The following is an 18,458-nucleotide window of genomic DNA, read 5'->3' on the forward strand; positions in this document are numbered from 1 at the left end:
ATCTGTTTTTAGTTTCACGCTTTTTTCCTCTCGTTCAATATAACTTTTAGTCGACCTTTTAAAAACTTTCAAACTGATTCGAAGAAAAAGATCAGGCGATACTGTTCTCGAGAGCGGCCTCTCGTGTACTTGGCCATGTAGGGGCCATCGAGAACCGGCTTGTACCTTAAAGATCATTCGTATCTCATTCAAGGAAGAAACCTGCTCGAAATTTTGCTTGTATCTCGATTTTCTCATATGCTGGGGCACTCGGATATCAAGGTATGACTGTACTTGGGTTTCGCAGATGATATTGACAGGCTAATATTAATCCTAACAAAAGTGACCTCAGCCAAAAAGAATGGCTGGATTAACTTACCAGCTGAGCATCATTCTCACCAGCATTGTCAGTCTCCAATATGCTACTAGTATGCCTGTTAGTTCCAGCAAACAACTTCACTAGAGGGTCATCAGGGATCGATCCTGCTGAGTCATTCAAACATGTCCTTGATCGAAGCCTTAGTGACTTTCGAGGTTGAATCAGATACTCTTTAGTTTCGCTGGGACTAAAGCGTCAACACGAAGAGTAAAACTGCTATCAGGCATCATATGAGAAGAAAAGAAGAAATATTAAAGTTATTATTTAAATGTTATTGAAACAAACATAAACATTGCAAAAACAATCAATTTTTGAAAGAAACAGCCCTGAAAATTAGCTGTGCACTCACACTTTTATGCCCCGTGTTGTTGTTGGTTTCTTAGGTTTGCTTTCTTTCCTAGTATGACTGGATAGCAGGGATGACTTTGCCTAAAATATTGCACAGACAATTTTCAATAGCTGTTCCGCAGAAACACACTGGAGTAGGCTATTGGCTGGGTGCAATACTCACTTCCTTAATCTGCAGACTTGACAAGAAGGCGGCATTAGCTTTCAGGTTATCTTCTCTCCGCTTCTCAAACCATGACTTGTCATCATCCGCACCAGCAGAGCTCTAAAATGTGGATTCCATGAGTCAACAAACAAATTTGGATAGATCGATACCTGAATTTAATCAATTAATCCATCACATTGATGCATATAGCAGCCTCTTCCAATGGTTAAATGCAAAACTCCAAAACCTGTCCTGCAAACACTGTTACAGTGTAACACTAGCCTAGAAAGTATGGTCGCAGCAGTGTACTATCTGCTCTCAACTTGTGTTCATGGTGCCATAAAAAAGAATAATGACACTGCGTCTATCAACAATTTCCATAATATTACTATATGTTCTATAACAACTATTGTTAACATCCTAAAACACCGAGTCTCCAAGAGAACTGTAATTAGGTGTATCACAGCACATGCTCAGTTAATCAATAAGCTAAAATAATGCATGCAAAATGACTAGATCATCTCACAAATTATCTAGGCGAGAACTACCATGATTAATTGTGATACAGCATCTTACCAAATCAAAGCATCGTTTTCTGGTGCAAATGGGCATCTTGTTGCAGTTCGGTCTAGTCTAAAAGGAATTCCGTAATTATGAATGCTCCTCTAAAAGTATGACAGCTCAAAATAAATGTAAGCAACCAGATAAAACTTATCAAATGACTCCACCAGTAAACTCTCAAGTTACAAAATACCTTACAGCACCATCTTACTTTTAAAATCAAACAAGACACTGCTGATAGTAGAGGCTATTGTTAAGTTATATAAGAGATATATAAGCCGGTCTGTTTTCTCATTCATTCTAATGCTCATTCGTTCTAGAAGAAATATCACAATTAACACTAAGCTAAGCTAATAGAGCAGCTTAATAAATTTTTTGATTTTTGGAATTAGAATTCTGGACCGGTAGTGCTATTCTTGATAAAATTCACATCTCGAAGATTATTGCGAATCGACTTGAATTTATGGCTTGTAAAACTTTTAAACTGCCACAAGCTATTTATATTGGGGCACCGATGTAGCCTATAATGACCTAGTATATACAGCGCACTACCGGGTTACACCGTCCTTGTTTTACGGTTTGTTTTTATTACGATGTACAAAATGATGTTTTTTCGTTCCCTTCATACGACATTTTTTAACTTTGACAACAAAAATATCTCTCGAAATTTCAATTTGGCAGTCTATATGCTGAATACATCGGAATATTGAAGATGCCAATATGCTACTCACCGAAATACTTCCCACAATACCTGAAATGCCTGATACGGTGATCGCTCTTCCTCAGTTCAGCATTATTCGTTGTAAGTTATAGTGAAAATGAAACCGGAAACGTAAAAATGATTGAGTTGATGATAAAACTAAAGTTTAGTTTAGTAATATACGTACTGAAACTTAGCTATAAATATGTGTTTAATAAGCTAAATTCATTTAAATTCAATGTTTATATTATACGTCTGTCTCGAGGGTAAGAGCTTCATACGGTACGTACTATACATAGTAATGTTACATTTTATTGCGGATTATAACCACTAAATACACTAAAGCTACCGTAGGTAGCTATAATTGATAAGGTTGATATCCTATTTTGTTATTAACTTTTAACATATACATTACGGTACATATAGAATTTCGATGTTTTTTTACCAACGGGTGTTTGCATTAGACAATTACTATGCGTTTCCATACCCCTCAAGAAGGCATTTTCACCTTACAATACCAACGCCGAAACGAATTAATGCTGTATGGCGTAGGTCCACTGTATTACAGTCCGAAAACCACCTACCTTCTCGTGAGAATTCCCTTTGTGTCATTTAAAGGTTAACTTGCAACAAAATTTACATTACAGTTATTTTAAATTAAAAGGTTCACCATGTCTTACTCTGCTGTATTATAGGTTCAAAATATGTGAAAATGTGATTACAAGCCCTTAAAAGCATAAAAACGAGCAGTTAAAAAAAGGCCATTGGTTGGAATCCTTTCATTTTGATGATGTGTACTAACTCAAAGTGGTTACTGTTGTGACACGTGATGTTATCACAGGAAATGAAATACCAATAATAGGCTTAATATAACACTTCTCGTAGCACTAGTTTATGACAAACACTTCGGGTTCTACCGGAAAGCCCTTATCAAATATAGATGCTCGCTACTTTACAGTTTCGTTTCAGCTTAGTTTAATCATCTAGTCGTAATCTGATTATGTGACCGATAGTTCCCGCCAAATGGCGCAAACAATTTCTGCAGCATTTTTCGAACATTAGATGTGACCAACAGGCTCTTCATGTTTATTAGAGGATGATATGCACCCCCTGAAGCTAAAAGGTTACAAAATTAAACTGATTTTTAGGCTAGGTCTTGAGATATCAGTGCTCAAAGTGACAGCATTACAATGATAATGAAATCGACGCGCAAGGACAATAGACATGGTTGTATTTAATGCGTGAACTATATTTGTTAAAATATTTTGACGAATGAGGTTGCATGAAAGCGTACACAGAGACACATGGTGTTCAAATATGTCACATTTGCGCCATTTTGAGAGGGATTCTTATATATGGCCATTTGTGTGATGGCTGCCACAAAAACAGCTTTAGGTACAGTTAAACAGTGTAATCAACGATTAGCTGTTCGTTTTTTAGCTCTTAAAAACGTGGTTGCGTCAAAAAGGTCAATTTAATGAAATTAAAACCAATAAAAGGCTAAAACTTCAGCTACAATTTGATGTTATTTTTGTCTTTGTAGACTAACCCTGTCCAGAGATATATGCGTTTGAATGAGGCCATCTTTTAAAAAGCTCAGATTCCAGCGGGTGCTTCATTCACGACGTAACTAGTGATACATCTGAAAAGAGTCAACAAGTGATAAATATAAGATCGCTTCATTAGCCAATCATCAACACGAAATTTTTATATAGGTCGTAATAAATGTTATCTCTCATAAAACGAGTTGTCTGTGATCTCAAATTTAGGGGTTTTACTCTATTATTAAATTGCATGGACATCGATATTTACTAAATTAATTAACATCGTTACTTTAATGAATTACTCGATCAACACGTTTTATTGGCGAACAACAGAATTGTAAAAATTACTGTAAAGTTACTGCGAAGCTGAGTCAGAGTTTTCTGAGCATCAGGTGGATAAAGTGCTACAGAGGAAAATAAGAGAATTGAGGTAAATTTATCTTTTACTTTGAGTCTCCTATAGATATACTGTTGTGTTTACATTCAGATTATATTTTCCTTTTTTGAGGTTATAATGTAATTTCCGGTGCACATGTGCGAAATAAGGACGTACAGTGAGTTATGACGGCTTCTTTTTAATCCATAGCATCTAGCAATACAATGGCTTAGATTGATGAATATATACTAAAGGTAATAATTTTAGTACTCATGAATACATTTACTTATTGATACAATTATAATTTTTTGCTATCACCAATCATCGTTTAATAATTTTTTATCGTTTCACCTAGCTATATTGCTTCAAATTTTCTTTAGCAGTTTTAGCTAATAAATTAGATTTTTGATTTGACTTCAGATGTTTACTTCTCACTTGTAGAAAGTGAAGAAAATCGATTGATCAATGCACATCTTTCACTTCCAGAACCAAAGCTTCGAATCGTTGGCTTGGCGTACTTATGCTTTTGTTAAAAATTTATTCATTTTTAAAATTACACTCGCCATCTATCTACATGTAACTCCCAATTTGAAAGCTTCCAGTAGATACGTGTTAGAATGACATATCTTTGAATGACATAGATTTATTGCATTTGTTTTATTGATTACAGGATGTTTATGTGGTCACACCAGCCGAAGCAGCTTTGTCAGTGTGGAAACTGCCATAAATGGGAAAGAAAGACTTGAATGTGTGCTGCATAAACCATGATGTTTTGTTTGAGTTTGTTGCAGTAGATGAATTTGTCCTATTGTATGAGCTGAAACTATGTGAGTGGCCACGACTTGGATGGAAATTTTTAATAAAAGTTTTATAATGAGATGAAAAACTGTTTGCTTGTAAAAATTATATAATAAAACAATATTGTTGAAGATAATGCAAAACATGATTTGCAGAACATTGAATACATGATAGCCACATTGACACCTGTGCTGAAATCTTGTCTGATAGATGGATTTATAAAGTTTAATCAGAGCTGCATGGACAGGCACTTTTGCATAGCTCGACCATCAGTTCAGTACATGAATCAACTAATCAAATGTGACAAATGAATTTTTTTCTACAAATTGATACCGATAATGACTCGATAACATTGACAGTCGACTATGCGATGTACATGACTTTTAGGGATGTAGTTTGTTTCGCCACATATTCTTTTCAAAGACGCAGCTTGCTTATTTACTTAGTAAGAAACTAGTTTTCGATGTGGGCAATGATATACAGCCCCCTCCCGAGGATAGGCGACGGGCATCATGTGGGCGGGGCTGTATATCATTAGTGCGGGTAGCGATGGAACTGTGCCGATACAAAGACATTATTCTACATAGTTTGCTTGACATAATTACCATAGACTGGTAGAATTGGTAGTCGGTACTAAGATGTTTACACAGCATTTAAAAGAAGCTAATATGACAAGTTTTTAATTTCCCTTGTTTGAGGACATTAGTAATAATGTTTGATAAATTATTACTAATGTCAGAGACATTAGTAATAATGTTTCTGTAGCTGGATTTAAAACTTTATTCTAGAGAACGAGCAAATACAAAATAAAATATATGCCGCGTAGGACTAAACTTTTATCACAATAGCCGATGTGAATACGAGAGAGAGATAGGTTGTATCATTTTGGGCAAGTCTGGGCATGTTTTTTTGGCCTGAGCGTTTTTATCGCGATCAAATTTTTTCGATTTTAATCTTCAAATATCTTGACAATGAGATCGCCTAACACAACAAACAACATATCAACTGATAGACAAAAAAATACTTTTAAAAATCAACTCAAATTTGACGCAACCACGTCTTTAAGAGCTTGTAATCACATTTCCACATATTTTGGACCTACAACACAGCAGAGTAAGACATGGTGAACTTTCTGATACTAAACAAGTGCAATGCCAATTTTGTTGCAATTCAACCTTTAACCAAAGTTTTTAGCAGTATGGAATTTATTTGTATGGATTAACATGTATTGCAGTGGTTTTGCCCAAAACCAGAAGGTCATTAAGCATACAAACTTAAATGACTGTACCTAGCAACACTTTTTTGTACATTTGTATCTTAATTACTTTATCACCAATATTTTTAAATGATGAAACCTGGAGTAAGTTACACTGGAATCACAAGTTATAATTTTGCAAACTAAGTGGCATTTTCACCATCTCTCGAGAGGTAAATTTTATTGTTTTCAAAGAGTTTGGCTGCTCTTGCAAGCAGAACTGCTTTCACCGAGAGCCACTGCTTCTGTACAACTGCCATCTCAACCACTGCTGATTTTCTTGAAAGTAGCTGTTTTTGAAAATATCACAGGCCTCACACAGCTCACAGAAGAAAGTTTTATTCTGCTTAGGTGCAGAACTCTTCCTTCAACCTTTTTGCGCAGCTGCGCACATGTCAAGACTAAATGCTTTGTCCATATTGAACTTGAACTTTAATCTAAACTTGTATATTACCAGATCAAAGGATTGAATTAACAGATGCTCGATAACCATTGCACTGATACAGGTTATGAACCAATAAGACTTCATATTAGCAGTCAATTAACCTAGATATACTATGGGAGTGAAGTATAGATAACAAAATAGACCATTAACAATGAAAAAGACCTTGTGTGTTAAATGCTAACCCTGACTTGTTACCTTAATCAAAATTTCTACCGTAACAACAAAAAATGGGTGTACACTATTGATGAAATATTCACGGTGTTTACGTTAATAAACTCAAAATTATCATACTGTACACATTAGGAAATACACTGAGCACAACTATACGCAAGACATTTTTTGTAAGAGGCACAAAACTCTCAACGGCACGCTAATATGCGTTTCTATCAGTCACACAACTTTGTTAGTTTATATCATCTGTCAAGCGTGTGATAGCTATGTAAATTGGTTGCAATATTAGCTTAGAGAAAACCACATTACGGGTACCACACACGTAGTACCTATGGATGACAGGTACCTGTACTACGAAGCCCATGCAGTGCCAGGTGAGAACGATTTTAAAGGCTTTCAAACTGTAAATTACTATCCAAATCGAATAACTTTACAAAAAGTTAAAATACGTATTATAGATTTAGTAAAATAGTCGTACTAAATTTATATGTATATTGGAGAGAAAAATGAGGTCGAGACAGTGAAATACATGTACATTGAGCTTACATAAAAATTGGTAAATCTCTCCGTCGCAGGAACACGCTTCTCATTTCCCGCGGGACGCATAAAATGGGTCGTTATTTTAAGCCACGCCCAGTTTTATGTAACCTTTCTGATTAACTATATTTAAAATTATGGAACAAAGGCTTTTACGTTAACGAATCAACTACCAGTAATGAATTTCGTCCAATTAAAATCGATCATAAAAATTGTCGCAATAAAGCGTGTGGTTTTTCGCGAAGTTACGTACCGGTACATGTATTTATCACAACCCGTAGAGAACTGCGCGTTTAGAGAATTGCTAGTAATAATTTATGTGATTAAAGTCGTAATAGCATCTATTTTACGAGCGTCACCCCACCGAATAAGACACTTTGAAATGGCTGCAAGCAGGCCTGCAGCTGTTTTGCAGTTGCGATCGAAACACGAACTTGAATTGCCGAAGCCACCATTGACGTGTATAACCTACTAGCTGTGCTACCGGCGTTGCCCAGGTACTCCACTTGTTATTAGCCTGGCACATTGCCAATGTATATTTTTAGTAAGTTTACTAATAAGTGTCTTTGTTCTAATCTGTGTCATAGCGTCTTTGCTACCATATATCGACATATATTGCCTAGCGAGGGCCTAACGAATCCATCAAGCTCGTGTGGCTAAACTGGTAGGTCGGCGAACCAGAGGGTCCGAGATCAAATCTTCTGCGATACGGCTTCTTTGTTTCACGATTTTAATAGCTATAGCTAGGACTACACACATATCCACACACAAACTCTGAGGAATATACATATACTAGCTGTGCTACCCGACGTTGCCCAAGTATTAAAAATCCGCTCATAAACAATGAGAGGTAATGAGAGTTGCCTGCCACTTGCTGTTAGCCTAGCACAATGCTAATGGATAATTTGCGTAAGCTTAAGAGCTACTATTTTTACGGAGCTACGCCATGACTTTACATTATGACCGAAAGCGCTAGCCTATTTGCTTCCATATACCGACATATATCGCCTCACTAATCGTTCAAGCTCTGTGGCTTAGTAAGGCATCGGTCTGGTGAGCAGGAGGGTCTGAGATCAAATCTTCAGCGATATGAATTCATTATTCCAAGATTTCAATAACTATAGCTGGACGCACCTACCGACGACATACGACCAACTTTGAGAAATATATATATAAGATATATTAGGTAGTTTCATGCTGATTGAATTCGATTAGCTCAGAGACTTGAAGTGGACTTACGTACCACATATTATGGCGCCTTACAGTGCCTCGCGTTGCGCGTTCACAACTCGAGTTGTACAACTCGAGTTGCACAACTCGAGTTGTGAACACGCAACGCGACTTTTCAAAAGTAAGGTGCAATATATTGGTATTACAGTAGAATAACCGTAGATCTGGTTATATTAACAATGGTACATCAATAGGCACCCGTTAGCTAATAGAAATTAAACTATGTATGTATGTACTGTAAAACTAGAACTAAATAGCGAATTATAGTGTGTCGAGTTTGCAACTCGAGTTTGTACAACTCGAGTTATATTTACCAACTCGAGTTTGTAAATATAACTCGAGTTGTACAACTCGAGTTACACAACTCGAGTTCATCAAAACCCAAGCCGAGTTCTTTCAACAACAACTCGGCTTGAGAACATGGAACGCGAAGCACTTTTTTGGTACATCATTAAATGTCGTTGACATAATTTCTATGTTTGATCATTTCCGTTATTAATTCAGTTCTTGTCAGGTTCTAGAAAGAGAACTCTTTTTGTCATTTGAAAAAGAAGTGGCCCAGCTCCCACATAGATTGTTTTTTAGTTTGCTTCTTACATTCTACAATTGTTTTTGTCTCGTTATATTTATAGAAATAAATATGCGCAAGTATCGCCAATATATATAATTTAAATGTGTATATATATTTAAATTATTATTATTAAATTTCTGTAAATGTTCTGTAAATGAGACACCCCAATTACTCACTTTGCTTTTCACAAACCCGTGTTAGTTTTGCGTAACACAACTCGAGTTCATCAAAAATCCAGGCCGAGTTGTGCAACTCGAGTTGTACAACTCGAGTTGTGAACGCGCAACGCGAGGCACTGTAAAGCGCCACAACATATTCTTTTCAGCTTGACAGCCATCGTCTCTCTGAGAGGTCAATTACAAATCAACTGGGTAGGCAGGCTAGAATACCTATCCCACTTCTGGGGTTGATAGGAGAAAATAGCCACAGCTACCGGACAGGCAGTAAGGGCCACAAATGTATTCATGCCAATACAACCAACAAATGGTGTAGATGCCTGCTTGGGCAATTGGTTAGACCGCTAGTGCAAGTGACTCGCTGGTGCAAACAACAAAACCAACAGCTCAGCCATATGCACTCGTATATGGGATCCTGAATTTGCTTGTGCACTTCTTGTACGAGAGAGAGAATAGGCTGGTAGTTTTCTTGCCTGCATTCATCATTGCAGAGAATCACAGACAGTACCCTTTGTGTCTTGACATTGGTGACGGGTGAATTAAAGCAGAGGATAATGGGTGCTTACAAAATTTCCAATCGGAAGGAAGTTAAAAGTTTACCCTACTTGATTACCGGTATATATACAAAATCTAGACATGGAGAAAAGTTATATAACTGAGTAGAGAAAGTAGATAAATATACATACATATGTATAATATACATACATATAACCTTCATACATATGAGTTAGTCCATGGTTGAATCACATAAAATCCTCTACAGACTGCACGCAAGTTTTTATAATTCTCCTTATTGTTTTTTTAGTGTAGGACAACATAGACATTGAAGTGTAAGCCAGAGTAATGCTACACGTTTATCTTGCAGTTGTTATCAAGCGCCCTACTGATATTTAGAGAATATTCTCCAAGTGTAATCCTTTCGTGTAGCTTATAATGCCAAAGGCCTATTTTTTCGCAACTGCAAAAAACAGCACAACTGAAGCTTCCTTAAGCGAGTTCTCAAAGCTGTGCAATTTTTTTTAAATTCTAATCTAGCAGATTAAGATTGAAAAAGAATATGTTGGTTTTCACTTGTTAGTCTGTGAAAACCAACCCTGATAGGCATGGATTGCCACAAACTGGACATACCGTATTTGGTTTATCACCGGAGTCCATCAAGGTATAAATTGTCCAAGCTGTTTTATCTGTTTTTGGCAATTTAATTAGCGGGCTACCATAATTGTAAGTGTGGTGTATTCACTAAGGCAGTAGTGGCAGAGCTCAAGGTGATGAGAATTATCTGTCCTAGGTGCAGCCGTTAGACATCATCCTTTGTCACAGGGTCATCACAGACTGATAGCAGCAATTAGGCTATGCTTACTACAACTCGCTGTGGTAGAACTGCAGCTTTTCTAGAAAAGACCGGACAACTCTAGATGCCTGAACCCTTGTTAGAGGGAAACTAAAGTTGCAGTATTCTTTGTACTCTTCCATAGATGTAGAGAATTTACATGAATAGTATTGTTGAAAAATAATTTTGTTACATTTCTCGGAGATTAATATACAACTGTACATGCATAATTATATTACAACCGAACTTTAGGATGTGAGTTCTATTTGTTTCGGGATCAAGCTTATCTATCAATCAACTCATATATGTCAATCAAACTGATCCCAATTAAAATTACTTAAATCGAGTTAATGTATTTCAGACAGAAAAAACATTCCGTTATCACTGTAAATTATGAAAACAAGCATGTAATAAATATTTGTATACACGTTGTTAATGCATGATAACAGCTAAAAAAGAGTTATATATATATATAACTACCTGACGATTGCAGCTAGCTCGCTGGCTGTATGAAACTAATGGTTGTAGTAATAAATTGAATAAACTTTACCCAAATACTTTTATGTATTTTAGCTCTATTTTATATTGAGCACTTTCAGTGTACATATATGAAACAAAGTATATATGTGTATATATATATGTATATATATATATAATAATTTAAAAGAAGATAAAAATTTTGACTATTATATTTACACTACTAATAGTTTCAACATGTATGGTCCCTCAAAGAGAAAAACATCATGCATACCATCAAATGGAATATTATCCACAGTTCAGCAGCTTACAATAATTGTGCCAAGAAGTGCAAACTATGTCTGTGGGAAAAATTCTACATTATGTACAAGCCACATATGGCGACACTGAATAAGAAATCTGAAATGGTATCTGGGTGTAGACACTCAAGTAAATTTTTGCTAATAAACAGTTAATAGATTAGCTTTTCTCATCCCATTTATTGTTTACAATTTTATTGCTTAGCCTTTGCACTTTTACTACTGCCATCAATTTGGGAATTTACAGTGCTTGCATGCCTCATTATAAGATCACTGCCTAGCTTGTATGTTCCTACGTATATATAAGCTTCTGCGCATAAATGAATGTCACCTGATGAGTGTTTTTAACACGAAACTATTAGTAGTGTAAATATAATAGTCAAAATTTTTTATCTTCTTTTAAATTATTCTATATGCACTGCCTTTATGGCATTGAGCACTTTTTAGTCAGAAGATTTCCACTAGATATATTAGTATATATATATATATATATATATATATTACATTAGATGAAAGAAAGATACATGTATTATTGAGCCTTATTATTTTACCGACCAATGATTGCGGCTGACTAAGGAGGAGATGACGAAAGAAAATCATGTTCCTTACGTTTAATGTAAATGTCATTTTACTTGACAACAAAAATTACATAGGAATGAGTTATGTGTAAGATGAGCAAAGAAAAGAACTTATGTACATGTCTTTGCACAAGAAGAACCAAAGAATGTTGTTAAATGTTAACCTAAAGTTAACATTTTTCATTTAATTATCACTTGGTTTTACATTTTTAGCTTTCGTCAGTTTCACCCAAACCCTTCAAACAAAACCCCATCCAATAAAATTTACTGTTGCTTGCCTTGCATTGAAACATTGTAAAATGTTTCAATCTTATCATGGAAGCTTCTCCATGGGAAAAAAATTGGCAGCATGATGGTGCACAGTAAAGTTAATTAACTGCACTATTATCATAGATGAAAAAGGTACCCTTAATGCTGAGCAAGCTTCAGACCTACACCAGGTCTTGATTGCTGTGAGCTCTATATATGTGGTAGCAGGAGCTCTATATATGTGGTAGCAGGAGCTCTATATATGTGGTAGCAGGAGCTCTATATATGTGGTAGCAGGAGCTCTATATATGTGGTAGCAGGAGCTCTATATATGTGGTAGCAGGAGCTCTATATATGTGGTAGCAGGAGCTCTATATATGTGGTAGCAGGAGCTCTATATATGTGGTAGCAGCTTCCTCAAAGCAATGGCTGGAATTACAAGTTCTGTCTGATATGGTAAGTAAAAATTTAGCTTGCATCATGACTTGTAAATAAAAATATATAAAATTTTGCAGTCTTTTTATGATTAGTTTAAAAAGAAAGCAATGTCAAATTTACTTGTAATTCTTCATAAGATTTTCTATTGAATTTGAAGTAAAATCTATTATAGCTAAAATAGGAAAAGAAATAAGCATAAAACGTTTACTTTAAAAAACTGTAGAGAATATGGCTAAATAGTGCAAAGCAAAGTCATATGGTATAGAAACAGCGAACAGCTAACAGATCTGTTATAGTGTGTCATGGAGTTTGCTCACTCCTCCAGATCTCTCTACAAACACGCACTGTATTCGATAGATAGTATAATATTGTGTGAGAAAGGTTACTGCAGTGAAACTTGTGAGCTCTGTAAGTCATACACTTCTAGAGTAGAAATGAATATATAGTATAGAACCGCAATCGATGTTTGGTGATGTTTTGTACCTGCAGATATTCGGTTCTTTACAAAAGGATTTTCTAACCAGATTCACAAGTAAAATTAGTTGACTAATTTAAAATCGGCAAATGGTTAGTGGCGAGGCTTATCAACATACATTATGGCTGTGCATCAGCAATGACTTGTGCTGCCTTCATAACCTAATACGAAAAGCATAGTTTAGTTTTAATGCGTCAAACTGTTAAAGCAAAGTTTATTCTTCCCTGAGCTTTCCTTACTATGTCTTACATCGGGCCATACTGTGAATTGTATACTCTATATAACCAACCTTTTTCACTTCTAGAATCTGATGTTTCTCTCGTTTACAAGCATGGCTATTTGCGCCGCTCAATTTTTTCACATTCTGCTACTTTGCAGCCAAAGAATTAGTGTTGTGTACGTTCTCTCCTTAGTATTCTAATGTTGTTACAAATTTAATTAAAAAATTAGAATTTTATTGTTATGTTGACCTTACCTTCACATTTAAATCTATTAAAAATCGTATCAAATTCAGATTTGAACACTCTGGACACTTACAGTTTCTCTGGACACTTACAGTTACTCTGGACACTTACAGTTACTCTGGACACTTACAGTTACTCTGGACACTTACAGTTTCTCTGGACACTTACAGTTACTCTGGACACTTACAGTTACTCTGGACACTTACAGTTACTCTGGACACTTACAGTTACTCTGGACACTTACAGTTACTCTGGACACTTACAGTTACTCTGGACACTTACAGTTACTCTGGACACTTACAGTTACTCTGGACACTTACAGTTTCTCTGGACACTTACAGTTACTCTGGACACTTACAGTTTCTCTGGACACTTACAGTTACTCTGGACACTTACAGTTACTCTGGACACTTACAGTTACTCTGGACACTTACAGTTACTCTGGACACTTACAGTTACTCTGGACACTTACAGTTTCTCTGGACACTTACAGTTACTCTGGACACTTACAGTTACTCTGGACACTTACAGTTACTCTGGACACTTACAGTTACTCTGGACACTTACAGTTACTCTGGACACTTACAGTTACTCTGGACACTTACAGTTACTCTGGACACTTACAGTTACTCTGGACACTTACAGTTACTCTGGACACTTACAGTTACTCTGGACACTTACAGTTACTCTGGACACTTACACTCTGGACACTTACAGTTACTCTGGACACTTACAGTTACTCTGGACACTTACAGTTACTCTGGACACTTACAGTTACTCTGGACACTTACAGTTACTCTGGACACTTACACTCTGGACACTTACAGTTACTCTGGACACTTACAGTTACTCTGGACACTTACAGTTACTCTGGACACTTACAGTTACTCTGGACACTTACAGTTTCTCTGGACACTTACAGTTACTCTGGACACTTACAGTTTCTCTGGACACTTACAGTTTCTCTGGACACTTACAGTTACTCTGGACACTTACAGTTACTCTGGACACTTACAGTTTCTCTGGACACTTACAGTTTCTCTGGACACTTACAGTTACTCTGGACACTTACAGTTACTCTGGACACTTACAGTTACTCTGGACACTTACAGTTTCTCTGGACACTTACAGTTTCTCTGGACACTTACAGTTACTCTGGACACTTACAGTTTCTCTGGACACTTACAGTTACTCTGGACACTTACAGTTACTCTGGACACTTACAGTTTCTCTGGACACTTACAGTTACTCTGGACACTTACAGTTACTCTGGACACTTACAGTTACTCTGGACACTTACAGTTACTCTGGACACTTACAGTTACTCTGGACACTTACAGTTTCTCTGGACACTTACAGTTACTCTGGACACTTACAGTTACTCTGGACACTTACAGTTACTCTGGACACTTACAGTTACTCTGGACACTTACAGTTTCTCTGGACACTTACAGTTACTCTGGACACTTACAGTTTCTCTGGACACTTACAGTTTCTCTGGACACTTACAGTTACTCTGGACACTTACAGTTACTCTGGACACTTACAGTTTCTCTGGACACTTACAGTTTCTCTGGACACTTACAGTTACTCTGGACACTTACAGTTTCTCTGGACACTTACAGTTTCTCTGGACACTTACAGTTACTCTGGACACTTACAGTTTCTCTGGACACTTACAGTTACTCTGGACACTCACAGTTACTCTGGACACTTACAGTTTCTCTGGACACTTACAGTTTCTCTGGACACTTACAGTTACTCTGGACACTTACAGTTACTCTGGACACTTACAGTTACTCTGGACACTTACAGTTTCTCTGGACACTTACAGTTACTCTGGACACTTACAGTTTCTCTGGACACTTACAGTTTCTCTGGACACTTACAGTTTCTCTGGACACTTACAGTTTCTCTGGACACTTACAGTTTCTCTGGACACTTACAGTTTCTCTGGACACTTACAGTTACTCTGGACACTTACAGTTTCTCTGGACACTTACAGTTACTCTGGACACTTACAGTTACTCTGGACACTTACAGTTACTCTGGACACTTACAGTTACTCTGGACACTTACAGTTACTCTGGACACTTACAGTTACTCTGGACACTTACAGTTACTCTGGACACTTACACTCTGGACACTTACAGTTACTCTGGACACTTACAGTTACTCTGGACACTTACAGTTACTCTGGACACTTACAGTTACTCTGGACACTTACAGTTACTCTGGACACTTACACTCTGGACACTTACAGTTACTCTGGACACTTACAGTTACTCTGGACACTTACAGTTACTCTGGACACTTACAGTTTCTCTGGACACTTACAGTTTCTCTGGACACTTACAGTTTCTCTGGACACTTACAGTTACTCTGGACACTTACAGTTTCTCTGGACACTTACAGTTTCTCTGGACACTTACAGTTACTCTGGACACTTACAGTTACTCTGGACACTTACAGTTTCTCTGGACACTTACAGTTACTCTGGACACTTACAGTTACTCTGGACACTTACAGTTACTCTGGACACTTACAGTTACTCTGGACACTTACAGTTACTCTGGACACTTACAGTTTCTCTGGACACTTACAGTTACTCTGGACACTTACAGTTTCTCTGGACACTTACAGTTTCTCTGGACACTTACAGTTACTCTGGACACTTACAGTTACTCTGGACACTTACAGTTTCTCTGGACACTTACAGTTACTCTGGACACTTACAGTTACTCTGGACACTTACAGTTACTCTGGACACTTACAGTTACTCTGGACACTTACAGTTACTCTGGACACTTACAGTTTCTCTGGACACTTACAGTTACTCTGGACACTTACAGTTTCTCTGGACACTTACAGTTTCTCTGGACACTTACAGTTACTCTGGACACTTACAGTTACTCTGGACACTTACAGTTTCTCTGGACACTTACAGTTTCTCTGGACACTTACAGTTACTCTGGACACTTACAGTTTCTCTGGACACTTACAGTTTCTCTGGACACTTACAGTTACTCTGGACACTTACAGTTTCTCTGGACACTTACAGTTACTCTGGACACTTACAGTTACTCTGGACACTTACAGTTTCTCTGGACACTTACAGTTTCTCTGGACACTTACAGTTACTCTGGACACTTACAGTTACTCTGGACACTTACAGTTACTCTGGACACTTACAGTTTCTCTGGACACTTACAGTTACTCTGGACACTTACAGTTTCTCTGGACACTTACAGTTTCTCTGGACACTTACAGTTTCTCTGGACACTTACAGTTTCTCTGGACACTTACAGTTTCTCTGGACACTTACAGTTTCTCTGGACACTTACAGTTACTCTGGACACTTACAGTTTCTCTGGACACTTACAGTTACTCTGGACACTTACAGTTACTCTGGACACTTACAGTTACTCTGGACACTTACAGTTACTCTGGACACTTACAGTTACTCTGGACACTTACAGTTACTCTGGACACTTACACTCTGGACACTTACACTCTGGACACTTACAGTTACTCTGGACACTTACAGTTACTCTGGACACTTACAGTTACTCTGGACACTTACAGTTACTCTGGACACTTACAGTTACTCTGGACACTTACACTCTGGACACTTACAGTTACTCTGGACACTTACAGTTACTCTGGACACTTACAGTTACTCTGGACACTTACAGTTTCTCTGGACACTTACAGTTTCTCTGGACACTTACAGTTTCTCTGGACACTTACAGTTACTCTGGACACTTACAGTTTCTCTGGACACTTACAGTTACTCTGGACACTTACAGTTACTCTGGACACTTACAGTTACTCTGGACACTTACAGTTTCTCTGGACACTTACAGTTACTCTGGACACTTACAGTTACTCTGGACACTTACAGTTACTCTGGACACTTACAGTTACTCTGGACACTTACAGTTACTCTGGACACTTACAGTTACTCTGGACACTTACAGTTTCTCTGGACACTTACAGTTACTCTGGACACTTACAGTTTCTCTGGACACTTACAGTTTCTCTGGACACTTACAGTTACTCTGGACACTTACAGTTACTCTGGACACTTACAGTTACTCTGGACACTTACAGTTTCTCTGGACACTTACAGTTACTCTGGACACTTACAGTTTCTCTGGACACTTACAGTTTCTCTGGACACTTACAGTTACTCTGGACACTTACAGTTACTCTGGACACTTACAGTTTCTCTGGACACTTACAGTTTCTCTGGACACTTACAGTTACTCTGGACACTTACAGTTTCTCTGGACACTTACAGTTTCTCTGGACACTTACAGTTACTCTGGACACTTACAGTTTCTCTGGACACTTACAGTTACTCTGGACACTTACAGTTACTCTGGACACTTACAGTTTCTCTGGACACTTACAGTTTCTCTGGACACTTACAGTTACTCTGGACACTTACAGTTACTCTGGACACTTACAGTTACTCTGGACACTTACAGTTTCTCTGGACACTTACAGTTACTCTGGACACTTACACTCTGGACACTTACAGTTACTCTGGACACTTACAGTTTCTCTGGACACTTACAGTTTCTCTGGACACTTACACTCTGGACACTTACAGTTTCTCTGGACACTTACAGTTTCTCTGGACACTTACAGTTTCTCTGGACACTTACAGTTTCTCTGGACACTTACAGTTACTCTGGACACTTACAGTTACTCTGGACACTTACAGTTTCTCTGGACACTTACAGTTTCTCTGGACACTTACAGTTACTCTGGACACTTACAGTTACTCTGGACACTTACAGTTACTCTGGACACTTACAGTTACTCTGGACACTTACAGTTACTCTGGACACTTACAGTTACTCTGGACACTTACACTCTGGACACTTACAGTTACTCTGGACACTTACAGTTACTCTGGACACTT

The 18,458-nt window shown here is 37.4% G+C and overlaps 1 protein-coding gene across 1 annotated transcript in view; it reads right to left on the reverse strand.

Moving 5' to 3' along the window:
* LOC137406473 (WD repeat-containing protein 76-like) overlaps nucleotides 1-10,602 on the reverse strand; it is a 31,417-nt gene extending 20,815 nt beyond the window's left edge. The window contains exons 1-5 of the mRNA XM_068093058.1: nucleotides 10,344-10,602; nucleotides 1,428-1,484; nucleotides 870-971; nucleotides 708-787; nucleotides 359-545 (exon numbers count right to left, since the gene is read on the reverse strand). Of these exons, the coding sequence (XP_067949159.1) occupies nucleotides 359-545; nucleotides 708-787; nucleotides 870-971; nucleotides 1,428-1,484; nucleotides 10,344-10,370 (453 nt within the window). The 5' untranslated portion in view covers nucleotides 10,371-10,602. The remainder of the gene's footprint in view (nucleotides 1-358; nucleotides 546-707; nucleotides 788-869; nucleotides 972-1,427; nucleotides 1,485-10,343) is intronic.
* Nucleotides 10,603-18,458: the final 7,856 nt, after the last annotated feature.

This window comes from Watersipora subatra, chromosome 1 (assembly GCF_963576615.1).
Source record: "Watersipora subatra chromosome 1, tzWatSuba1.1, whole genome shotgun sequence".
NCBI classification, from domain to species: Eukaryota; Metazoa; Bryozoa; class Gymnolaemata; order Cheilostomatida; family Watersiporidae; genus Watersipora; species Watersipora subatra.